The 26,617-nt window shown below is 36.6% G+C and overlaps 1 protein-coding gene and 1 long non-coding RNA gene across 5 annotated transcripts in view; one reads left to right on the forward strand and one right to left on the reverse strand.

Moving 5' to 3' along the window:
• Nucleotides 1–25,539, forward strand: LOC131829480 (uncharacterized). Its single transcript, XR_009352866.1, has 6 exons — nucleotides 1–57; nucleotides 159–238; nucleotides 6,814–6,869; nucleotides 8,011–8,118; nucleotides 13,443–13,647; nucleotides 25,411–25,539. It is a non-coding gene; the product is annotated as an uncharacterized LOC131829480 (long non-coding RNA).
• Nucleotides 5,309–26,617, reverse strand: part of TMEM196 (transmembrane protein 196) — a 51,220-nt gene continuing 29,911 nt past the window's right edge. For 2 of the 4 annotated variants that reach the window (XM_059171314.1, XM_059171313.1), the window contains exons 2-5: nucleotides 16,602–16,658; nucleotides 12,209–12,463; nucleotides 10,984–11,057; nucleotides 5,309–8,331 (exon numbers count right to left, since the gene is read on the reverse strand). In XM_059171314.1, the coding sequence (XP_059027297.1) occupies nucleotides 8,325–8,331; nucleotides 10,984–11,057; nucleotides 12,209–12,463; nucleotides 16,602–16,658 (393 nt within the window). In that variant the 3' untranslated portion in view covers nucleotides 5,309–8,324. The remainder of the gene's footprint in view (nucleotides 8,332–10,983; nucleotides 11,058–12,208; nucleotides 12,464–16,601; nucleotides 16,659–26,617) is intronic. The other 2 variants (XM_059171317.1, XM_059171315.1) reach the window with 1 other exon arrangement.

The following is a 26,617-nucleotide window of genomic DNA, read 5'->3' on the forward strand; positions in this document are numbered from 1 at the left end:
CACAACCATTTAAATTAACAACAAATAAGCCACATTTTCTTCTGTAAAAAGAAGGAGGTATGCAAAAATTCTTTATCACTGTCATCATTTTATCTTAAACACTGCTTTGCCTCAATTACCTTCCTACCTGAAAAATGTTTTATTAATTTTTGTTTTAGTTCAGAATTTCTCCAAGAACACATATAAAGCACCGGATCCCATGAAAAGGCAGTGTTTGCTCAACTTCTTCAGTCTAGAGGTGACCTCTTTTATTCGTAATGTATAAATAGTTTTTACAGTGTTAATTAATGTATTTGTAAATCATAGTAGGTACTTATGGGGGAAATAACAAGAGCAAAAGACCACAAATAGTCGTTGTATTCTCATTCTCTAACAATGGAATTGTATCTTTCTCACTTTTGTGGTAACAAAATACAATAATGTTTAAATACCTTGATCTGTATGCTTGGATTTTATCTCTTGGCTATAGTTTAGATGCTCTGATTATTACCTAGAATATAAAATCATATTAATTTTCAACTCCTGAGAATATAAAATCATATTAATTTTCAACCTGAGGTTGCAAGTACCTATGTAGGTATCGATTATTAACAGAAAGGCAATGACAAAGACCGTATACCACATCTTCCTTATCTATTCATCTAATCATCTTTATCTTTATCTAATCATCTATTGATGGACACTTGGGTTACTTCCCTAATTTGGCTATTGTAAATAATACTGCTGTAAACGTAGGAGGGCATGTATGCCTTTGAACTCGTGTTTTTGTACTTTGGGATAAATACCCCGTAGCTCAATTCGTGAAATAAGTCAGTCAGAGAAAGACAAATGCCGTATCATTTCACTCACACGTGGAATCTAAGAAACAAAACAAATGAGCAAAGGAGAGAGAGAGATTTGAGAGAGAGAGAAAGAGAAAACAAGAAACAGACTCGACCATAGAGAACAAACTGATGGTTACCAGATGGGAGGTGGGGGGGGGCGGGGGGCGGGGGGGAATAGGTGATGGGGTTAGAGAGTGCGCTTATGAGGGTGAGCCCTGGGTGTTGTCTGTGATGTACGCAGTTGTTGAATCACTTGGTTGTAAACCCGGAAACACTTTAACACTGTGTCTTAACTGTACTGGAATGAAATTTTTTTAAAAAAGAAAGAAAAAATAGTAAACTTTGTGTGTGTATGTGTGTAGTCTTGAGAACCACTATTGGTTGGGGAGGAGTAAAGGAGGTATAAGATGGGTGGTGGGGCTCCTTTCTGGAGCTATGATGTCCTCTTTATATGATTTACTGTCCTTTTATGAGGCCTATGGCTGTTAGGTTGTAGGTAGGTGAGGCTGGTATTTCTTCTAAGGCCCTAGTTCCTTTCCAAATGGACTTTTCTTAAAAAAAGGATTTTATTTATTTATTTGACACATAGAGAGAGTTCGTGAAAGAGAGAGAGCACAAGCAGGGGGCGCTGCAGACAGAGGGAAAGGAAGAAGCATACTCCACTGAGCAGGGAGCCTAATGCTGGGCTCTATCCAGGACCCTGGGATCATGATCTGAGCTGAAGACAGAGGCTTAACACACTGAGCCACCCAGGTGCCCCCCAACTAGATTCTACTGCAACAAAGTTTCAACATCTTTTGAAAGGTTTTCAAATCCAAGGAATTAGCAGTAATATTAACCATGGTGCTTTCAAGAATACCTTTGGACATTCTCATTTAGTTCCATCTGCCTTTAGCTCACTGCAGAACAAAAATAGAAAACCATTTCCTTTTTTTTTTATTTTTTAAAACCATTACCTTAAATAAACCACCTGCTGCCTGCAGAGTCTGTGTGGGCATGAATTCACAGCTCCTTGACACTAAATACATTCCGAAGAATGTGATATGGAAAGTTTGAGGGTGGAAAGTAGATAAAAATGAAAATTAGACACGATGTATTTTGATACACAATTTACTCTCAAGTTATTAAACAAAATGCATATTAATGGATCATATCCAGACTCCCTCTTATGGCCACAGGGGACTCTTAATAATTCTGCACTTTGGAAATTATTACAATAATGAATTCAACTGGCAAAGGGGACTTTCCCAGTTGTGAAAGAATGCAACAGTGAGTAGAACTTTTTAAGGGAAGATATTACATAAAAACCACAATTTTTCAATAAAATAAAAATCTAGACCTCCAATATTCACACTGAAAGGAGTGTTCCTCGTTGAGAAGGACCAATGACTAATGAAAGCTTCCCTTGTGTCTCACTTTCCCTTGATGTTTCTTGTGACTCCTGCTGTCATGCACATATTGGCTTTAGACAAACACTAGATAAAGTGTCAGCTCCCTTGAACAAAACCTCTTCCTCCAATGTTCTTGGCACAGATGAGTAGGCTAAGCTAGAGATTTAAAAGAAGAAAATGACAGACATGACAAGCAATGAACTTACCTGGTAAATAAAGGCAAAATTTGGGTCATGACAAGATTAGTTTTTTTCTACAGCTTGCTGATCCTATCCCCTCAAGAAACCCAGGGGGAAAATAATCTTGCCTCAGTTTCTCACTTATGGCTTCCTGCCTGTCTCCAATGACCTCATAGATTTTCCATCCTCTTTACATTCAAGATATGGACAGCTCCTGTTTTCTCTTGAGTTGTCCTTTAGGATCCTTCTTTGGCATTCATGTCTCCAGCTGGAGCACATGCCTGTCTGCCACAGAACCAGAAATTTGGATCTGAAATCAGAAGAAGCTGAACAAATACAGGGTCGTGGTTCCAAGGGGATGGAGTTATGGTTTTATGGACTTGAGAGTACATAAGTTACATGACATGAGTGAATGGCTCTAAGATTCATGGGTACAGCAAGAAATGACCTTACCTTTCAGGTGAAATATTAATAATGTCTTACCACGTTATCCACATTTCATGTTAGATAAATTATATTAATATGATTGAGGAATATTCACATTTATAGTTGATGCACATTATCATAACCCTTGATAAATGGTTTTCACCTGCTGTACTACCATCCTTTTTGTTGATAGATAGCACTAGGCTAGTATTATCACTACTCACTCTGTTGTGTCTTGGAAACAACATTCTTTCTAGCAATTTGTTTTATCTTAGAAGACCTAGAACCTTCTTAATAAGTTTAAAATTTTCTTCTCAAAGATCAATGTAAAAGTATTGATATAATTAGAAGATAGAAAAGACAGAGAAGTCCAAATCTCAAAAGATATTTTAGATATTAGGGAGTGAAGTGCACATCTAGACAGCATTCGTACACTTCAAGGACTTATGTATGAGTAAGGCTGAATATCACCTCTTTCCTTGGCTGATGGACAATGAGGGACAGAGTGAGGGATGGTAGAACCTCCCACAATGGGAACTATAGCTTTTCTTTCCTGAGCAATGATCTTGGAGAGCCCAAGGGATATCTTCCAGTCCTCCATCAAGATGTTGTGAAATGACATTGGAGGACCCCCGTCTTAGTGAGGAAGGGAGGGCGAATATCCTGATTGATTAGTAACAAGGAACAGTCATGAGTCCTGATTCCTTGAGGTTAGCGAAACACTTGAGGCAAATTTGACAAGATTTTAGAATTTTCTGTGAAGCTCCAGCCCAATTCTAGTCTCTCTGGCAATTTTCAGCAGCATAGTACATTTTGGCTTTTGGGGTAGGGCTTGCAATATATTATGTGGCTAAGGGAGTAGAGCCTCTGGGGGTTAATGAAGAGAAAACTTTGAAATCAAAAGTCCCTAGCTGATGTGAAGGAAAGTTTAAAGATGGAACCTAGTTCTTAAGGATTTCTAGTTAAATGAAGGCTATGTCCTTATAACTAGTTAATATAGACAATGTTGAACTATTAAAATATTGAAATCAATCTGTTTAGATCTAGAGTTTGGCTTTTTATAATACATTTCCTGGGAAATACATTCCTAGTAAAAGACCCTTATATTCAGTAAATATTTTTACTGGCATAAAGAATAATAAAAAAAAACACTTTTGTATAATTTTACTAGGCATCCACATTTCAAGCAATTTCTGAATTGGTTTCCTCTACTCTGAGTAACTCACAACCTGTGATTTATGGTTTTGGAATAATTGAATTTCTTGGCTGTCACATACTTTGAGTAAGAAGTATTACATATGTTTCCAGGAAAATGATTTAAGGAAGACAAGAGTGAAGTGATGCCAAGTTCTGAAACTTTATTTGGAAACCGTGTTCTAACCAAATGGTACTTAAGATGCTCTATCTAAATTTCTGAAACATGTTTGCTAAATAATCTTTGAAAATGCAGCCTTGGACATACGGTTTCTAAACATGCCACTTTTGAGCTTAAGTCAGTGAAAAGAGTAGAGGACCACAGATTGTTGTTCTCACCTTCCCAAGCATAAGAAATGCAGAATTTTTCATTGATGCATGGTAATAGGCTGAGTAAATTTCTTCAAAAATAGAAGTTACACAACATCTCATTTTACCTGTCAAACACAAAATATTTAGTTATTTATAGGAATATTTCTATTACCAGAATTTTTTTTTTTTAAACATGAAAACTCAAGCAACTTTTAGACTTTATTATGGATTTGGCCTACACTGTATTTTTCCTTGTTCTTGGTCTATGGACTTAACTGGTCCATCAACTTCAAATTTCATGGAGAGTTTACCAGTTTTTTTTTTACATTTTATTTTAATGATAAGGACTGTGGTTTTGACTAGCATTGACTGATAAGACTTTCTGAGGTGATGTTTACCCTGTGTGGTTATCAAGTACCCGGAATGTGGCTAGCTCTATTCAGCAGAGAAACTGAATACTTAATTTTGTTTTGATTAATTTATATATACATTTAATCACACATGGTTAGGTTAGTGGCTACACTATCAAAGAATATAGGTAGACCTTAGAAAAGTGAGTTTATGACCCTGAGCAATTCACGTCTACATTTCTACGTAGCATTAACATCGCTGCTTTGGATTGTGTTCTAGGGTTTTTCTCAGTGGCTCTCAATTAGCAGGCAATACTTACCTGCCAAAGAGAGAAGTGAAAATTTGTTAGGACATTTTTGTTTGTCCTGGGGTATCCTTCTGACATTTACTAGATGGGGGACCAGAGATGCTTAATGGCTTAAAATGTAAAAGGCAGTTTACACAATTACTGTCCACTCCAAAAGCCAGTAGCAACAATTCAACAAGCACCAGGTCAGCAGAGTTCTCTGAATATTATGATTTCATCTGTGAGATCCCCTGCAATTTCAGTCCTATCTATAGCTAAGTCTGTCTCCTACAATGAGTATCTTATCAATGCCTGCCTCCAGGGGACCTCACTTTCTTATGGTCATTTGTTCTGCATCTTCAACCACTCCTCCTCTACATTTCCCATCTCAGAAAATACCCTCTCTGAATTCCATATCGACTAGCTGGGACTCTCTCTCTTCATTCACAGCACCCTGTCCTCTGCCAATCTAGGGGACAATCCTGTCCCCCAGAACCTAGTGGGGGAAACTATTTTTTCTATTATGATGAAAAGAAAGTTCACACCATATGCAGTTTCAAAGCACACCATTTTATTACATAGACACATCAATAGAGTCATCATACCATGTTCCACTTCTAAACAACTGTAGATGTGTGTGTGTGTTTAAACAAACACACGTTTAAGTTTCCAAGCAGAATCCACTTTTATCCTTTTATGCTTACAATAACTTCACCTTTTTGTAGCTAGTTTCTACAGCACACCACCACACTAGTGTCACATATTTTGTTTCTTCATTTACTTTCCCCCAAGGGTAGGCTCACACTAAAACTATAATGTAGTCACTTAAAGTATTCTAGTTCATAGATCAATTTATTGTAAAAGTTGAATTTTCAAGTACTTGAACAATGTCTTCCTAACGTCCCCTAATCACTCTACATCCCAAATAAATCCCTCTAAATAACCGAGCCCTGAAAATATTGGGTTAAAAGAACTACATTTAAAGACGTATCTATGTCTGGTTATATACATGGTAGCCTATTTGGGTAACTGTCATGATTGCATCTCTTCTTAAGTCTATATTGAAGCAGTGATATGCCTACTTTGTCCTTTAATGGGTGATTTCATAAATTATTTCAAAGGGCATTAAAACATCTTACTGATGTACTAGAACTCTGTATTATACAAATATGTCTACAAAGAAATGCCACCTAGAGTCAGTGGTTATTCCTTCAGTCAGTACAAAACTACATCCTTGAGTAAATTCAGTAGAGCCACATATATATAAAATATCTGCATCTATAGTTTAGATTTTCAGTGATAAATCTTATGCCTGTTGATGGCATCAAAAGAACAGTGATAATGTTAATTCACTATTTGAGGTTGCATTTATGGGCAACTTCTGTAATTTACTGGATATTGAAGTTATTCATATGAGTTAGGAGCCTTCAAGCACTACAGCAAACAACCATAGCCCAGCTATTTCATGTGACTATCTACAGTCAGAATTTTTTTTATGAGTCAACTTAAATAGGGTAGGTGATGATCACAATACTCTAAAACTAGAAGACCTTCAGATTTCCATTAACTGGAGTTATTATTTTGTTATCATAATTAAAATCCGTATTTTGTTTCTAAATGATAACATGTTCTCATCCTGAGTGTTAAAGGTTGAATTTACCTGTGGTTCAATAAGTAACTCATACAAATGACCTGAAAATTGATTAGCTTTGGGGAAAAATGAAAGTATCCAATACAATGAAAACCACATATTTTAAAATATTAGATTTCTTTATCTGTTATCAGAGGTTGTGTTCTCATAAATATTTTCAAAGACTGTGCTATTTTGTTGCCTATTCATATTGTCACAGGTGGCTATTTTAACATTTCCCTGTGGAAAAGAAGGACTGAATCTAACTACATAAATGTAAGCCTATCTTTCTATTTCCTTCTACAAAGAACTCTTTCAGGTTCTTTGGATATACATATTCTTAAAAATGTTCTGTTTATATTATTTTCATAAATTATAAAATTTTTAAAAGATCTAAATTAAATTCTAGCAAAGCAAATTTTAACTTTACCTTTTGGGCATACATCATCTGTCCTTTTATATAATTTAATTGGGCTGCAAAGTGTTTGAAATATAAGTATCATGAAAATCACATGTCATTGTATCTACATTAATAAATGTGGAAGTATATGATTTAAAGTTGTTATGTTTATAAATCAGTATTAATCATCGTTATTACAGAAATGCCATTAATAGTAAAATAGCCAGATAAGTAATCTATCTTTATACTACACTATTCAGATCACTCAACTCCATAAATATCAGTCACAATGATATTTACACACAGCAGACATAATAAAAAGAATAAAAATGAACAAACTTAGTAGAAATCAAACGTGATTTTTGTGGGCATAGAAAAGCCTTGAAAAATTGCTTTCCCATCTCTTTGGGAATAGAATCCTGATAATACCCCAACAGCATTACAATTTCTTTTTGATTATCTATTTACATTCATGTATGCTATAAATATATGCTGTATATATTTTCTATATTTACAGTATATATACACACACATACACACATGTGTTATTTTATTCTTAGGCTCATTCATGAACATGCAGATCAATCTGCACAGTATAATCAAAACATATTTATTTTCCTTAAATGATATTCATTTATAACTTTTCACCCTTGTGCAAAAATGCAAAAATATCATACAGATTAGTATGGTCTCTCTCTAAAAAAATTTTCTTCTTTATGCTTTAGGGTTTTTTGTCATTTATAAATAAATTATGAAATATAGTTCATTCACAAATTGGAAATAATTTTAATGTTTTTACAACAAGGCATTACTGAGGTTTTGAATTGTGGTATTCTTGAAGCCACTGTCTTTCAAAACAAAGACATAAATAACTTATTGTTATTTCTTGATATTTGTACTTTGATTATTTATATGAAATATGTCATTACAAATTTAATACTCATGCTAGTCAAATAGTGTTTTTGTAGAATATGAATTTTTCTTTCTGTTTATTCCTTTTTTTTTTTTCCTGAAAAGTCTTTAGAACAATCTGGAATGTCTGTTCAAATTACTGCACCAGAACATTTCTGGAAGATTCTCACCCAAAAAGAAAAAAAAAAAAAAAGAAAAAAAAAAGCTGAAGAAGTAAGTGAGGCAAACTGAGGGAGAATGATTATACTGGGTGCCCATGAGGGAAAACAGCAAATACAGGAACTGCTTTAATTTTATCCCCTACTCCTTTGGTATCTCCTTTCCTCATGAAAATCCTAAAAAATGTTCAGTTCTTTAAAACATTGATTATACTCTTCCGTTAAATATCAGTTGTGGTCCTCCATTGCTCATGTTGTCTGTCATTTCCTGTTAGGAAAATAAGATGAATTAGTTAAAATTTAGTTTCAGAGTAAGATATTGATTTGGCTAATGGGTTTGCAAAACAGAAATTTCAAGCCACTGAAAAACTTCCCGAGTTTTGGGGAAGGGCAAGGATTGATACTGTTGTTGCATTTGAGAAAACGAAATTTCATGGCATCTTGGAGCACATGAAAATGCTGAAATGATAGTCTGTTAGACCAAAGTCTTCAATGCACAAAAACACTTCAGTCTGTCCCCAGTGCCCTGAGTCTCTCCTTTTCTTTCTCAACTTTATTTTGGAAAGACCTCACCTAGAAAGAAGATGGTTAAATGCCTACACTTACCCCTTGCATTGGCTTCTCTGCTGAGCGTGTCAGCAAAGTGCCCACATAGCGTAGGGGTTACCTCATTCTATAGAAAAATGTGTGGCCTTTTTGCAAAGAACTGAAATAGGTCCACAGGGGGATTATTGCTTATATGCAGCAGTGGATCACAGTGGGGAAGATTGGCTTTCATGACACTATCATTCATACAGTTAAAAAAAAAAAAATAAAGAAAGCCCAACCAAACAAATAGTAAAACTTCTTAATATGTTTCTTAAGAGATCAATTACGAGGACGCTAATAAGGAAAACTACATGGAAGGCAAATGAAAACTTAGAAAGGATGAACTAACGTTAAGTTCCATTTGCAATTTGAGAAAATGTTAATTTAAAAAAAATTTAGATGTTTTGAACTCATACTTATCATTGAACATTAAACTCCTCCCTAAATATGAGAAGGTAATGAGATGCGAAGCCCATTCACATGTATAATGGTTAGTGTGCCATATTATAAGGAATATTTAAGCAAAAATAATCTAAAAATCTTTCCACATGTGAACAAGCCTATTTGCAAAAGTGTAGTAAGGAAAATTCAAATCCAAATTCTTGTTCATTTACCTTAAGCCTATCCGTTTATATTTGATTGACATTTGGGGGAGAATTAGAAATGTGTACTTTTGTAAACTTTAGAAATTCTTCCCAATATTTATTTGAAAAATGAAAAGGTATCCAGGCCCTATTTTGACTCTCTTCTCTTAGAAAATTCAATATAGGAGATGAAATAGAATAAAGATACTTGCTTCTTGCTTTGGCTGGTTTGGAAAGTCGCTCAGGGAGAGGATCTGTGAGGGACGGGAAGGTAGGAATCGGCCTGGCTTTTGAACTTTGCTTTTGAAAACTTTGTTGTTTTGAAAGATGTGGTAGAACTTCTTCCAAGAAAATTGGGAGAAAGGAGACAAGAGGCACTGGGGATGTGTCCTACTATCACATCAAGCTCTGTTTCTCCAGGCAAAGTGCCTGGCCTCTTCCAGGTTCGAAGGAGTAATCTCGTACCTGGCTGGCTATACACTATATCTCCCTGGTAAAGTGCCAAGAAAATACTAGAAAAAAGCCAAGAAACTCAAACTCTTTTAGGATGAAGACTCTGACAGAAAGTGAAGAAGGTTCTTTGGCGCCAGCAGCCTATTTCTGTGGCCTGGTGATGGTTCAGTGACTGGCTCACTGGGCGTGCAGATGGTAAAAGCAGGCGTGGAAACACAGTGGGGTTGTTGGGCTGAGATTAAGTTCATCAGCAGGAAACCTGATTTGAGGCTTCATTCAAAAACTCACTGTGGGTGGCAAGTTAAATAGAAGCGATTCTTCAAAAATGATCTTTAACAAAATTTACTCATACGGCTTTTTCTATTCCGCATACGAGTACAAAAATAATTTCATAATGAACTGATAAAAGTAAAATTCTTAGGTGCTTCTTCTCTCTAAATGAATTTGCATTCAGAACAGTAGCTTAGAAACCATAAAAACTAATCTAATGTAGAATATTTAATTGCAGCATTAAGAAAAAAAATCCAGTTTTCAAAAAGCTTAAAATGAAAAGCGTTTTCCTAACTAAATTCATATTAATGTGGACACTGTAATATCAAGGGTAGGAGAAAAGAGCAAAAAGTAGGCATGTCCAATTTGGTAAGAAGAATATGTTCTAAATTTGGGCAGGACCAAATGTGACTATTTGCAAGTGGATATACTCTCTACCATTGGGCCATAGTATCAATGAGACTTTCTGGATTTCCACTTATATCACTTAACCAAAGCGAGAATGACAACTATTTCTTTTTAGCAACCGAAAGTATAGGATATAAATGTGAAATATATCACAACAGATAATTTTGTCAAAAGACAGGTCTCGCACAGCATTTTTACTGTATTAGCGTCAAACTTATGTCATTTGCTCATGCCACTTTGGCATGAAGGAGATACTGTTTGTCGTTATCAGATACACCTATTATTAAAAACAGAACTCGGGTCTGTGAATGATAGTATTGAGTCAGAATCATGATGTAGCAGAAAATAAAGGAGTCATGAATCATCCAAACAGGAGTGTGTTTGGATGCTTATAGGAGGCTGAATATTTTAAATACTCAACCAACTTTCAAGCTGCAAGACTCTGCCATGTAGGTTTCTGTTGGGTTCTCAAAGTAGTTCTGACAGTGATACTTTGAGGAGCAACAAACATCACAGCATCAGTCCAGACTGATCTGCTGACATCATGGCTTCCTAGAAAGAGGCATCGCTTCCTGCGGTGACATTACAACATGGTAACTCCCTAGAAATCAGCGTACCTTGTAGGTAACTCTGGTGTCGGGGGCACCACCGGGCAGCTGGGCAAGTCGGTTATTTCAATAGCCCTCAATCTCTAATATAAATATAACAATCATATAATAAATATTGTACAAACATACACACACACAAAAACTAAATCACAGTAGTATAAAAATAGAGCACAAATGAGCTACTATCCAAATACTTAACGGTAATCTATTTTTAACAACCCATTTCTTTAAATTATCAGTCCTGCTAATTATACCATAGTTTTTTTAAAGAACATGTGTACATCAGTTCCAAATCGCTTTTTTCATGGAGCAATTTAAGAATATCTACTCTCTTTATTTGAATGTGTTGATTGCATACAAAATAGAAACACTTAAAACTATGGAATACATATTTTTTTCTTCAGAATCACATTACGAAGGAATATGAGGTAGTAACTCTTGCTTACTCTGTCTTCTATTCTGTGGTTTTATTTCCATGATATCAAGTGAAATATTATCTTAGCCAGTTTAGTTTACAGATGTTTTAGCTTTTCCTTCATAGATCCAATAACAGGAACTGAATTAAGAAATACGTGCAAAATGCAACAGAAACACAGCTCACTATATCATCTGTCCTTTAAGCAATAAATGTTATTACTTCCTGTTTGAATGAGTTTTATGAAACAATTAGGCAAGAATATTATTTAAAATATAGGCAAAGCTACCCAAATATGCATGAAGTTTAGATGAGAATTTAATGTTGCCTTATGTGGACTGTACTATCTGCACTGGCAGGCAAGGCTTTTTGTTGCCTTATTAAAAGGTCCTTTTATGCTTCAAAATCTAATTTACATAATCAGATGCATCTACTTACAAGCACAAGAGGTGAGCTAGAAGGGGGAATTCATCAGATTTCTAAAACTGGCATTGTTGAGAGGGTATTTAGTTTTATGTGTTTTTCCTCAGTATAATACACAAAAATCCATATTTATAAGCCATTCACTATTTTATGAAATGCTATTTTAGGAACTGTGTTTTGGTATAGCTAGAGAGCTATGAAACTGTTGAAAATAGGTGTGCCCAAAATAGCAGAGAAAAAAAATAATACAAAATTTCTATTCTTAGCCCAATAGGGCCAAAGTTGTAGAAAATCCAATTTCTCAAATTCTCGTCTAAAGCTGCCAGTTGACTGACCAAGATTTGACTGCAGTCTCCGTCACATGCTAGCGGTGAGCAGAAGAGGCACAAAACTTACTTTCTCAGCCATTTCATGAGAGTGGTGCAGCGAGTGCTCCCTCTCCGAGAACATCCTCCTCTGTTCGTAACTGGCTAGTCGACAAGTTAGCCAGGAAGAGAGGGTGCAGCCGCCGATCCCGATGCACGCAAGGGACATGGAGGCAAGATGTAGAGGATAGAGGGACGAGGTCTTCTTTGTCACTGCCCGAAGGAACTGAACATTCAGGATGCCCCCAATGAGTCCACAGATGCAGCAGGCAGAGAAAAGGATCATCTGGGAAGAAAAAAGAAAGGGAGTGTCAAAGTTGAGGGAGCCAGGCAGACCCGGAACACAGTGCCTTGTCCTGCTGCACCTCAAGGATGTCTGAGCTACAGTCAAGGGACGGGGCTTTGGTGCTTCTCGGAGGGCAGGCGCTCTCCCTTCACCACGTTTCAGTGCAAGCGGACTCAGTGGGGAGAGCACAGACCGCAGTGTTTCAGGACAGCTGACTGTATAAAGGCTAAGGATACATCTTTTGAAAACCCTGAAGTAAGCAAAATTTGTCTTCAAGGTAGATTCAGACTTAAATCATATTTAGTTACTATGTGCTTCCTATGCGAGGAACCTGAACAGATACTATCTCACCCAGCAAACCTCTGAGAGAAATTGTAATAGACATTTTGGAATATGAATGGTGAGCAGGTAACACTCAAGTTTAGGGACGGAATCCAGATTTTCTGACTCTAAACCTAGTTTCACTATGTTAATCCCCCTAAAATATAGAAATATCTTCTCATTGAACAGTCAGGAGTCCCACCAAACTTCAGATCTTGATACTTCTCTAGCAGTGTGGGTGTGGGGAGTTTGCTTCCTTCTCTTTTTCATTCCTGGGAGTTTTATTGTGTGTCTGTCTCCCCAAATGATAGTTTAGGGACTCCCTGTAAACTGGCCCTTAATATTACAATTTTTTTTTTGTTACTCTGTGCAGTGAAGAATACACAATAGACATTCCAAAAATACTGTCTGGTTGTTTTGGGGGAAACACAGGATGGGGCTTTGCTTTTGATCCTATTACTGGTTTGATCTGGATCTCTGTTAGGAGACGTTGGGGGTTTGATTCGACCTAAATATCATAAATTTAACTGAATATTCCAAAAGCTTTAATGATTTTATTTTATATTAGCATTTAGTTCAAATTCCCCCATCGGCTCTCCTTACACTTTATGGTGTGATGCTAATTTAATTATCCACATTTATTTCCATTTTTCTCCAGAACATGGTCTTCACTCCAGTCCTCTGCCTTGCCAATCCTACAGCCTGTTCATTCCCATCTCAATGACATTTTCCATTTCCTGGAAGTGATGTCGCTTCTTTCTTGGACTCCTAGATGGAAGACCCAAAGGCAGTCCTAACTTCTTCAGAAAGCCTTCCTGGATTTGCTGCTCTCCTCCTTTGGCAAAATTCCATTGGGCAAACAGGTATGTAACATAATATAACATTTAATTTTACAGTATCAGGAATTATTTGCTGTTGATGTGAGCTGAGTTTAAAATGCATTTATTGAGCACTAGCATCTTTTAGGCCCTGAGTGAGGCAGCTGCTGGCATTATTAAAAAAAGAATAACTCATAGTTATTGCCCTTGAGTATTCTGGGGTCTTATGTGAGAGAGATCCAACATTTCAACCTGGCATGGCAAATATTAAGAAAGATGGATGAATTGGTTGCCCTTGGAATGAGGAGGAAGAGAACGTAGCCCAACCACGAGCTTCAGACAAAGCTTCCCTGATAACATGTGATCTAAACTAAGGGCATACAGTTCCCAGAAAAGGATAAGACCCCAGATATCTGAAATAGCTTAGTGAAATAGCATGATGGGCAGAAAGAATTATAAGCACTTTGCAACTTGTAACTCTAACTTAATTCAGCATCCTTATTGTGTCTGTTTCGCAGTATCTATCTCCAAGACTGCAAATCAATGATGGATGAGTATATTTTTACGGTGGATTAAATATAATATTGAGTATCAATGACCAAATAATTGAATCATCCCAAGTGGGAACCTATTGCTCCCAGTTTCATATAGAATCAATATACTAGCTTTAAAGTATATTCAGACAGTATGCAGTTTCTTAGGAAATACTTTGGTGTTGGCTCATTCTCAGAAAATACAGGAAGATGTTACACTCTAGCCTTCAAATAATGAATACTGTTAATTAAGAAAGTAAATGACAAATTACTTGACTATTATAAGAAAATATGTAATCTCTTCTGCTATTAGTCTCATTCAGTCTTGAAAGTCATGACATTTCATTAACACGTGCCAACAGAACATTCTCACCTAGGAATTAAAATATTAAAATCTATACCTATATTTATAACCACACATGATTTTCAAACCTCACCAGACTAGACAATTTAGACTCCAGAGATATTTGGAGTGGAGAAATTATCATGCAATTTGATTGAAGGGTAGAGAATCCTTGATAGCTAAATGTCATCTATGGGAATATCCAAGAGTAAAAGAGGTTAAAGTGAATGGTGGTTTATAAAAAGTTCAGCTCTAATGAATTTTTTATAACTCTTAAGAGAATTTAGAAAAACAGAAAAAAGACACTAGTGCCTTTTTAAAAATTCCTTCTTTTCCCTTCTCCTATGAATTGAGTATTTGTGTCCCTCCAAATTCAACTGTTGAAGGCTAATCCCTAATACCATAGTATCTGAAGGGGGGAAGATAATTTGGTCAGGAAGATACTCTTGCAAGATAATTAGGTCAGGAAGGTGGAGTCCTCCTAATTAAGGTCAGTGTCTTTATAAAAGAGATTCTAGAGAGTTCTCTTTCCCCTTTTGCCAAATGAGGACACAGTCAAACATTTGCAACCTGGAAGAGAATCTTACCAGAACCCAACTACACTAATCCGGGTCCCTAATCTGGGTCCAGCCTCCAGACCCCTGAGAAAGAGAGTACTGTTGTTCATAAGCCACCCAGGCTACAGTTCTTTGTTATCACAGCCCAAATAGATGAAGACATCTCTCCTCCTTTTCCTTCCCCTGTTCCTTCTCCTCTGCCCCGCCCTATTTTTCCTCTCCCTTCCTCTTTCTGTCTTTGCCCTTTTCTTCCTTTCTCTTCCTCTTTCTCTCCCCCTTTCTTTTATTCATTCCTTCCTTCCTTCCTTCCTTCCTTCCATCCTTCCTCTCTCTCTCCCTCTCCTCATTCCTTCCTTTCACCGTGTCTCCCTCCCTCCTTCCCTTCCTTCTCTCTTTCCTCTCCTTCTCTCTCTCCCTTTTTCTCTTTCTTTCTTCCAAATCCCAAGAAATTGTTATTATAGAGCCATAAAGACTCCGGTAAAATAAAAGTCGGGAGAGAATGAAGGTCATGTTTAACAAGTCATGGGAGAATCATAGATGCAAACTACAAGCCTCCAAAAATTTGTATCTAACACTTTCCCTTTAGGTAATTTTAAAAAATTACATCTCACATGGCTAAAGCAATAGGGGCTTCATTTTTATGGTCACAAGAGGTACACACACACACACACACACACACACAAAATATGTGATTTGAAAAAGTAGTTAAACAAAAATAACTAATACTCATGTCCCTGCCCTCCTGAGATAACTGGCCTCCCCCTGGAAACCTCCTTTTAGGATCAAAGACCACTTTCTAGGGTCCAAGTGTAGTATTAATTTTGCTAACTTCACAACGGTCTCTGATCTTTCCTATTGCACACAAAAAAATAAAAAATGCTTTTTCCCCTCTTTGAACTGTCCAAAAAAACATCATGGAGGGAAGGGGGGAATCCCCACTTCAGCAGTTCAGCATACAGAAGTTCTCTTCCAGCCATTATCAGAGTTAACTGGGAGCATGTTCCATACCCCGGAAACCCATGATAGGACTGTAAAACATCTGAAAACACTTACGTTTGCATTCACAGTAATAAAATAAAATTAAATAAAAAAATCATTGGGAAGTAACTGTAACTCTAACAACACAGCTGTTTTGCTGCATTGCAAAATTGACTTCACAAAGCCAGTAATCCGTAGGCCCAGTTCCACATTTAAACAGTTAAATTTCCCGTGAACTCAAGCCATGTCTCTTTTAGCTTATTGAAAGATTCATGTATCTGAGTGTCTAGGCGTCTATAAACTGGAAAAGTGGAGACTGTCAACCACAACAGTCATTATGGGTTCCATATTCATGCATTTAAAGAGTATCGCAAAGCTTTTCTTTCTTTTTTGTCATAGTCTCTAATATTCTTGATGGGCTTTTTTTTTTTTTTTTTAAATGAAAAAGCCACTATTTATTTGTCAGTCCTCTGTTCACCCTAAATGAGTAATATTCAGTACGTGAAAGTTGGCTTGTCATCATTTCCATTTTCGGGTTCCTACATTTCAAATACGTCAATGCAAAACACAAACAGGGCAGAAACTTACGACAAGTCCAGATTTTTTTTTGGCGCACAATATTCCACATATGCCACAAAGAAGGAACTGGAAGGGAAAAGAACAGCAATTATTCTATAGTCAAAGATAAGAAAACCTCTATTTTATTTTATTTTATTTTTTAGCTTATAGCTCACTCATGACACTTGCTCCAGGGAAGAATGAAAATTTTACATTCCCATCAAAAGCTGGAAAGGAAAAATACCTCATTCTAGAAGAGTAAGAGATAAAAAGGCTAACTTTAGTGAAAATTTGTTCTTTGCCAAGTTGATATAGGTAATCCTGGTACTTAAGCAAAACTGAAGTCAGTTTTATATCAGGCAAAATTAGGAAATAAATAAATTTGGAGTTTTGTTCCTCCTATTTTCTTTCATTGTCTTCTTATCCCTTTCTATTTTCTCAGGGAGAGAAGTGGTGGGATACATTCATTCATAATTGATTTCTAAGCACTTACAAATCAATGGGCTCTACTACAGGTGAATCTCACACAAACAAGAAGAGAAGGCATCAGAACGGGAGATGTCCTTTAGGGACATTCTTTATACCTCTCAAACTATGTCAGATAAAATGGTGACCTCATTCTACCAGAAATATGGTCCTTGTGCATACGCTGTTAGAACTCAAGGACATGAAGCTGTAGGTGGCATGTCATTTCTTGCAAATAAGCACATTGGTGACCTAATTGCTTTGCAAAGAAGAAGCATCCAATAGTCTACCAAGGACACACTATTAGATACTTTGGTTATCGGAAAATGGTAAATCATTTAACTCGGTTAGAAACATTTAGAGCCATTTGAATGTGCATTTATACATACATCTGGCTGGAAGCAAACCATATAGATAAAATAATACAGTCATTAATAAATAATAAGCCCACCAAGGGCTTTCAGACTAGCAAATAAAGCTTGCAGGGCAGTTAAGTTTTTCCTTTTGATCTTCTTTTAAATTGTTCTATCTCAAGTCAGAACTAATAATGTAAGTGGTTTTAATTGGGTTTCACACATCAGTAGACTTTATAAATATATACATAAAAATATTCTAAGAATTATCTAAAATAAATAAAATGCTTGTGAGAAACATCATCAAAATTGGGAAAAGAAATAATAAGTTACTGAAGTTTCCCTTTGCAGGGATCTTTCCACATAAGGGAACAAAATAATTATAAAGCAGGCAATGATGCAGCAAGACAGATCAGAGCACAAGGATATATAAGGATTTGCTTAAAACATAGATGATCTTTCAAACTAATGGCAAAAAGATCAAGATACAATGGAATTAGGGCAGTTTACAAACTTTCCCTAACATAATACACAAAACATCTATGAAACAGTTTGAATATGTAAATGTATAAAAAAAAAGTATAGTAACATTCAGCAAAGTTAAATATTAATGTAATTTTAGAGGAGTAAGAAGGATTTATATAACATAACAGCAAAGTCACAGACCAAAATGGAAAGTACTTATAAATATTAATACATAAAAATATATTTTTGGTAGTAAAAAATAATACACCTCTCAAAAGCAAAAAATAAATTGGGATCATATTTAGAAAGCCTATGACAAACAAGGGTTGACATATTATTAATTTAATAAAGTAATTTTAATACCTGAAACCACGAGAACATAAAAATTCAGAACTTTATAAAACTTGAATACTCGTATAGCTTTCAGAAGTTTTAAAAAGCTACTTCTGAGTAACCATTTGTCACCCCCCACCTTTGTGTCTTGGGTCCAAATGGCCTTGTCCTTAAGAGTCCTTAGGACACTTCCTTACCGATCCTGTCTCATGTCTATTAAGGCTGTGCTCAAGCCATTCCACTTTGTACCCCTCGGTGCTTCCAAGCTTCAGATCAAACCCTCAGCATCCCCTTGTCCTTGTTTGCCTGACTAACCCATTACTCACGTTGAAAGTCCACTCACCCAGAACTCATTCCTGAAGTAATATGAAAGCAATATAGTTTTGTGTTCCTTGGATCTCTTCTGAAATCTGTAAACATTGCCATTATTTATTCACAGCCAAGCTCGAGGGACCTCAGGAGTTCAGGCCCAGTGCCTCTTCCCAGCCACTTGGTTAGAACATCTAAGTGGCAATAAAATTACTTCCTTCTATGGTCCACTAAGGAAGGAAGGTCTGGGCTTGGGGGTGTAGGGGAGGTAGAATATAAGGGGAATCAAACAATATGTTTCTACTCCCAATCAGGCCTGGAGAATAAATACTTCCCGATAGTTACTTCTGTCAGGGTATCTAAAATCCTCATTCCCTGGAGGAAACTTGTAATCTGAGAAAACATCTACACATGTAATGGGCGGTATATAAAATCATGAAATTTATGAGGAGGCTTTAAGGGATGTTAGCTGAAATTTAGCCATCACAGTTTATAGAGAAGTATAAAAACAGCACAAGAAAGCAGTAAACGATCTTTCCATTTCACGGGCAGTCTGTAACCCCAAATCAGAACGCTGGAATGGATCTTAAAAGATGACTTAACTTAGTCCTTGCAGTTTGCACACATGGGGAAGTACAGGTCCACACAGGCTTGGTGACTTGCTCAAGGTCACTCATCAAGGTCACAAATCACCCATGTAATCTAAGGCTTTTATAAGTGTCTGAGTTAATTTATTTCTAATAATGTAATGAAATACTCTTCAAAAGGATTTTTCAGTGCTAGTACAGGGCATCATACTAGCAAATCCAACCAGAAGTATTCAATGAACACCTGGTCATCTATAATTGCTCTCTTTGCCCTTCCTGTTGTTAATTTTTGTTGTAATAAGAATGATTATAAGATCAGTCATAAAACAGTCTACAATTAAGCAAACCTTATTATATAGGGAATTTGTTATATTTCAAAATACTTTTTTTTTTTTTTTTTTTGCTCAATATAACTTTATCAAGGGTGCAAAGCACTCACACCACATTATGAAACAAGTGAAAAACAGATCTGTTTAAAAAAATAAAATTGACAGCTGGAAACATGTATATCTGAATTAGAGACACACTTTTACATGAGACAAATAATTGTATTTCTGAGGAAATGGGCTATGTAAACCCAGGGAGAGTTATTTGCTTTGCTTTTACTATAAAGTTATATAAATTAAATGATCTAATGACAGGGAGTGCAACTCTGTAATGAAGCTCGTTAGCCCTCTGAGCAGAATTCATCTGATTCTAACTTAGATTAAATTCAATAGATGACTAAGGTTGTGATTCATTGTAGGATGAAATGGAGCTGTAATGGAAATAGCATTCTGTATTTTGAGTGGATGCTCTTCATGCAGAGCCTTCTGCTTTTGCTTAGGATGGAAAAAGAACAAAGATGTCATTCCCATGTAAACAATAAGAAAAAGCCAAAAAACAAAGACAGGGGTAACTTTGAGAGCCCATCAGAATGCTGAAGTCCAAGGCAATGAAATACCTGCAATTCAAAGAAGAATAAGGCCCTGGAAGGAAATTCTGAGCACACACTGTGTCTTTTGTTGCAGAGACAGGAGAAGAGGATGTGGGTGGTCGCATAAGTGGGTGTGGGTGAGGGAGGGGGAGGCGGAGCAAAGCTTGGCTCTGTCCTTAGGCTCTGTCCTTAAAGCAAATGCTTTAAGCCCCTGGCAAAGGGTCGCAAAGCTTATCATTTCCAGGATTTATGCAAATACAGATTGCAACTCTAACTAGAGGAATTATAGAAAAAGATAAATGCACCAAAGATAATCACTCTAATAGCACAATCAATTCCCAACTAGAATGACTGCCTTTTTGCACTAACAGCCTAGGAGAATATATGAAGAAAAAATATGGACAAGATTCTGAAAAAAAAAAGTACATTTGAACTTTTGACATCCAGTCAAATTCTCTTTCACACAAGAGATTACAAAAAAGACAGGATCATTTGGGCAAAAGCACTGTGGTGGGCTGAATTATGGCTCTTCCGAGAGATGTATTGTCCTAATCCCCCAGAATCCATGAATGTTACCTTATACAACAACAACAACAAAACCTTTGCAGATATTTTGAAATTCTTGTGGATTGTCCAGGTAGGCCCTAAATATCATCACAAGGGTCCTTTAAGAGGAAGAGAAGGCAGAAAGAGACAGAAGGTTCCAAGAAGACACAGAGACACAGGGAAGGAGATGTGAAGAGTCCACACTGCTGGCTGTGAGGAGGAGGAGGACTGTGAGGCCCAGGATGTAGGCAGCCTCTGTGAGCTGGAAATGGATCCTTTCCTGCAGCCTCCAGAAGGAATCTAGCCCCACAGACCTATTTTAGATTTCTGGCCCCCAAGAACTGCGAGAGAATAAATTTCTGTTGTTTTAAGCCACTAAGTTTATGGTAGTTTGTTCCAGCAGGAATAGGCTAATACAGGCTCCAAAACACTGGACACGACACACTCTACAAGAATTACTAGAAGTTGCTAAGGAAAACAAGCAGGGAAAACCATGAGATAAGAAAGAAATGTAGGAGAAAAACATAAAAGAAAACAAAACAATAAATCTTTTTTTTTTTTTTAAAGATTTTATTTATTTATATTTGTCAGAGAGAGAGGGAGAGAGCGAGCACAGGCAGACAGAGAGGCAGGCAGAGGCAGAGGGAGAAGCAGGCTCCCTGCCGAGCAAGGAGCCCGATGTGGGACTCGATCCCAGGACGCTGGGATCATGACCTGAGCCGAAGGCAGCGTCTTAACCAACTGAGCCACCCAGGCATCCCAAAACAATAAATCTTTTACATTCAAAAGTATTGATTGGAAAAATTAGCATCTGTTTAGAATGGATATCACAGGCGATTCTGGCCTGAGACAGGGTGAGGTGGGGTAAAGAGGATGTAAAGAGAGTTCAAAGACTCTTATTATTTAGCAGAATAACATAATAATTATAATACGTAATAATAACTAGAATAGCTAACTAGTTCTAGATATTGATGGAAAGTACAACTTTATTTTATTTTATTTTTTTGCATCTTGTAAGTCTTTAATTTTGCTCTAGGAAATTCAAGGTAGGGAAACAATTTGATTTTGATTTACTGGTGGCTCTCTTAATACCTACAAATAATAAAAGTTTGCTTTGACAACTAAAGTGCAAGCGTTTTTACAAATATTTTACTTTTATATATTTTCAGGCATTTAAGTGGCTTTTAAAAAATTTTTTTAATATATTTTTATTTTATTTAATATATTTTTAAATTTTTATTTAATATATTTTTATCCCCAGGGATACAGGTCATTGAATCGCCGAGTTTACACACTTCACAGCAGGAAAGTACAACTTTAAATCTGTGCCTTGAAATACAGAGACTGAGAAAATAAAAATAAAGAGAAAAATACAATTTGATAGTAAAGACTGAACCGACAGATGTCAGGAAAGTTTTAAAAAGGGAAAGGAAATAAAGTGAAACTATAAAATAAGCTGGAGTAAGTAATTCAGTAGTGTAAGCAATCAGACTAAATGTGAATGCATTCAGTTTTCCTCATAAGAGGGAAATGGAAGGGAAAAAAAGTCCACTAGGTAAAGAAAGAAAGGGATTTGCTAAAAGATCCCTAAAATGAACAAATGAATGAAAACCTCTTCGTTCCTTCTGCCTTTCTGTCTCAGTCTGCCTCTCTGTTTCGTTTCTCTCTGACTTAGATGCTTGTTAATGAATACTTTATGGAGTATTTCTTTCTGTCCAAGAAAGGTTTATTCTGGGAAAAGACTTCGAGTAAAAAAAAGGATCTTGTAGAATTTCTCAATTTTAAATTATATAATGGAAAATGTTGAAACCGTGGTTGTAATGGAAGCAGATAAAAACAGGGACCAGAAGAACAAGGAAGTGTTAGGTGAAGGGATTATGAAAGACAGTGGGCCAATCTTATTTTAAGAGAGCTATTAAAATTTTTGCCACATCACATTGAACCATCTCAGATGAAACAATCTTCACTGAAATTCACTGCCCATTACACAAGATACATACTAGAAAGTAGAAACAAGGCTACTTCCCCGTCAACATAATGAGCTGAACCACAAATTGAACTTAAAACTTTGATAAGCTTTGGGACACCTGGGTGGCTCAGTGGGTTAAAGCCTCTGCCTTTGGCTTAGGTCATGATCTCAGGGTCCTGGGATCCAGGCTCTCTGCTCAGCAGGGAGCACACCCGCCCCCACACCCCCACCTCTGCCTGCCTCTCTGCCTACTTGTGATCTGTCAAATAAATAAATAAAATCTTTAAAAAAATACTTTGATCAGCTTTAATGATTTATATAATTTTGTGAAAATTAATGGTTTCTTTAAAAGACAGAAAAACATGATCAAGAAAACAAATATTAAATTTTGAGAGACTGATTGGAAAGAAATCTATTTCTGGTTAAACTGTGTATCTCTCCTTGTACATGGATTGAAAGTTTGATGATTTGCTTTGCTACCACCCGTTCTTGTATATTTTTATTCTACTTCAATCACCTGTTCAAGTATGATAACTGGAGTCTCTTAAAGAATTATTTTGTAGCTTAGCACACAAAACACTACTGTGCTAATGTAGTTCATATTTTCCCTGATATTGTTGCTGATGTGATAGTGATTTTCTGGCTGTCCTTATCAGGATGAGTAGTTTTATTATCAATTAAATATAATGAATTATAAGCCACTGCATAAAGTTGAGGTAGCTTCCATGACCATCACATTGCATTTTTACTTGGAAACTTTTTTTCAGTTCAACACAGTCATAGTAGTGGCTGAAATACAGTATTTATGTTGCAAAGCATTTTGATTGTCTCTCAATTCTCTGGGGAAAAAATGTATTGAAAAGGGGAATTTTCTTTCACGATGGGCAAGGAAGTGAAGAAAAGAAATTATGGAGCAAAGAAAGAGTTTTGAACCTCATGCTATGTAAAAGTGCAATTGAATGTGTTATTTCATTTGCCATTACTGGTACTGTTAGGGTGAGAGATTATCTATTTTTATATCCAACTTTGCCACAGCTATGCTGTTGAAAAGAAGATTCTAGATAACACGATGGAATTTCAAACTGAATGAATGAATTGGTAGATGGGTGGATGAATGTATCACAGGATACAAGGGGAGGGGCAGGAACTAATCAGATTTAGCCAATTACCGATACATAACTGGGTGCAATTGTTCTTTTCATTGAATCAAATCGCATTAACTTCTTTTTTGTTTTCCTGAAACACTCATGATTGGTCAGATTAGGTTAATTCTCTTCTCAATGGTGGCATTTGAAAATAATTTGGATGGTATTGACCTTTTAAGTGTCACAATCCTAGCTTTGTGGGTTTCAAAAGTTTCCTTCCCAAACCTCAGATGTCCTTGAGATGTCAGCATGAGTAGACCTTTCTATTAAAAAAAAAAAAAAATTGTTGGGGTGCCTGGGTGGCTCAGTGGGTTAAAGCCTGTGCCTTTAATTGAGGACATGGTCCCAGGTCCTGGGATGAAGCCCCACATCAGGCTCTCTGCTCGTCGGGGAGCCTGCTTCCTCCTCTCTCTCTGCCTATCTCCTCTGCCTACTTGTAATCTCTGTCAAATAAATAAATAAAAATCTTTTTAAAAAAATTGCTGAACAAAATATTACCTTGACACTGAATGGTAACTGCCAGAAGATTCTTTTTAAATGTGAGTAACTTCCCAAACTAAAAAAGGTTGTAATCTTTTAAAAACCTTTATTGATGTATAGTTGACATATAACATTATATTAGTTTGTATTCTTAATTATGTGAGACAGAAAATGGCTTGGGAAAGGGCCCTATGATTATATATCCCAGCAGTTGATTTATTTTCTCTCAATAGACAAAGGATAGGTATTTCCCCTTGGTGTAACTAGAAATTGGGCAGTGTCTCAACACTCTCAACTGAATGCTGTTACTTACTATCACCTAGTCTGTTCTGTAAACAGCTCTGACTGATTATAATTCAATCTCCCCTTTATACAGACACTGTCCCTTGATGCACACACTATCCCAGTCACATTCAGAAACTTGCTCCTGGAAGAAATCAGATACTTGTCATTTAGTCAAGATCAATGTAAAAACCAGTCAACAGGTATCACCAAAAGCTTCAGGACATTAAAAAAATCAGAATATAATTTGTTAAAACGTGAGATCAATTGGTCTGTTACTCTGGGGTTCTTTTAAGCCCTTGGGTACTATAGCTGGCAAGCCTTTCTGCCTGAAAGCAGAGATTCTAAAGGAAAAAGAAGAGTTCCTCATTTTATAATTATAAGCCATGGCCTGTTCCTGGATGGACCATAACTAAAGGCAGGTAACTACCATCTATACGTGTTCCCTCTGAGGAAAAAGAGAATACTATGGTAGGCAGAGTAGGGTCCCTAAAAACAACTTCATTAAACTTTAGAGCTTATGTTACAATTATAACAACCCAGACCACATGAATCCTCCTTGAAATCTTTTGTAAGATCTCAAAGTGAAGGGATCTCTTCCCAGTTGAGGGCAGATGTCTCATACAGTAATTCTATCTGAATATTTATCCAGTTTCAAGTACCAAGATTTCCCTCAACAACCAGATAATCCGAGAAAACACTTTTGGCTGCCTTCATGATTAGACCCAATTCAGATTATATGCCTCAGTTAAGTAGCCTTGACAAGAATTTTTCAAGTAATTGCCTCTGTGAACCATTTTTATCAGAATGACATGGGGATATCTGTTATAAATGCACAGTCATGGGCCCCCACTGAATCAAATTTTGGTGGGGTGGGGTCCCAGAATCTGCATCTTGGATAAATTCCGCAGTAACTGTGATGCTCCTTAGAATAGGAGAACCTTAGGTATAGAATCGCAGGGCTGATTTATTTCTCCCGTTTGGTTTAGGTGAGCTGACACCACCCGGAGCTGACCACATGTGGGACCCACCATGGGAGTAGAAGGCCTGAAGGGAGGAGCGATGGATGGATGTCTAATACCAGACTCCAGAGACTCCCTAGGCTTATGATGAATGAAGGTTCTCTTTCCTGAAGGATTTAACAGAGTATTTGTCTCTTCATTCCCAGGGGCAAAGATAGTTATCAGAAGCAACCCAGGAGAAGTAAGGGTGTTTTGCTCATTCATATTTCTATCAACCATGATTGGGAGGGTAGGGAAGGAAATTGATGTTGTCTTCTCTGGATCCTACTGTAGACATTTTATGCACTTGCATGGCAAGTTTTACCTACCTTCTCTTTGACAGGTTCACGTCCCCCATCAAAGAATAGTGGCTTTTAAGGTCTTTATGCTTTTTTCTCCTCCCCCACCCCATTTCCCCGGTGATAAATCACTTCTGGTGATCAGAACACCTAGACTAAAGCAAAAGTGGAGCTCTCCGTGCTCCACAGAGAGCCTCTAAGGAAGAGAACTGGTTCTTTAAAGGACATTAACAAAGGGAAGTTTTCTTGCCCAACTTTTTCTCTTTATTGTTGTCTGTCTCCCTCTCTCTTTTAAGAGCATCTGGGAGTCTTGCAAAAGTTAACACAGAGAAGAATTTTACTCCCACTCTGTGGTTCAGTATTATAGTTTATATGACTTAGCTAAGCTACAGTTCTCATAACGAATATTTTGGATCGGGTAGGAAATAATAGTTTTCTTCCTGAATGTATTTATGCCAGAGACTGTCAGCATACATAATTGGACTGTGAAAACCATTAGGCTGGAAAGAGTAAGTTAGTATGTTTCCAAACTCCATGGGTAATCACAGCTGCAGAGCACTATTTTTAACACACCTGAAATTTACTAGCAGTGCAAGTGTCCTTTCTCTTCACTTCCCTATTTAGTTAACTTCAAACTGATTTTAAATAATGCCAAACATGCATGACATCTTTCCTGTAACCTCATTCAATCTGACTGCCAGAGAGCCTTCAAGCAAGGTAAACAGGGAAACTTGTAAATCAATCCTCAAAAGAGGTTAGTGGAAAATTTATAAAACTGAGAGCTGATTAAAAATTCCTCATTGCCTTAAAAGATCTAAAATAATATCTCTTAAGAACACAAATTAGGCTGTTAACACTAACAGATTCTGGTAAGCGACTCTGGAGAGTGAGGCTAT

This window comes from Mustela lutreola, chromosome 4 (genome assembly GCF_030435805.1).
Source record: "Mustela lutreola isolate mMusLut2 chromosome 4, mMusLut2.pri, whole genome shotgun sequence".
Taxonomy (NCBI): Eukaryota; Metazoa; Chordata; class Mammalia; order Carnivora; family Mustelidae; genus Mustela; species Mustela lutreola.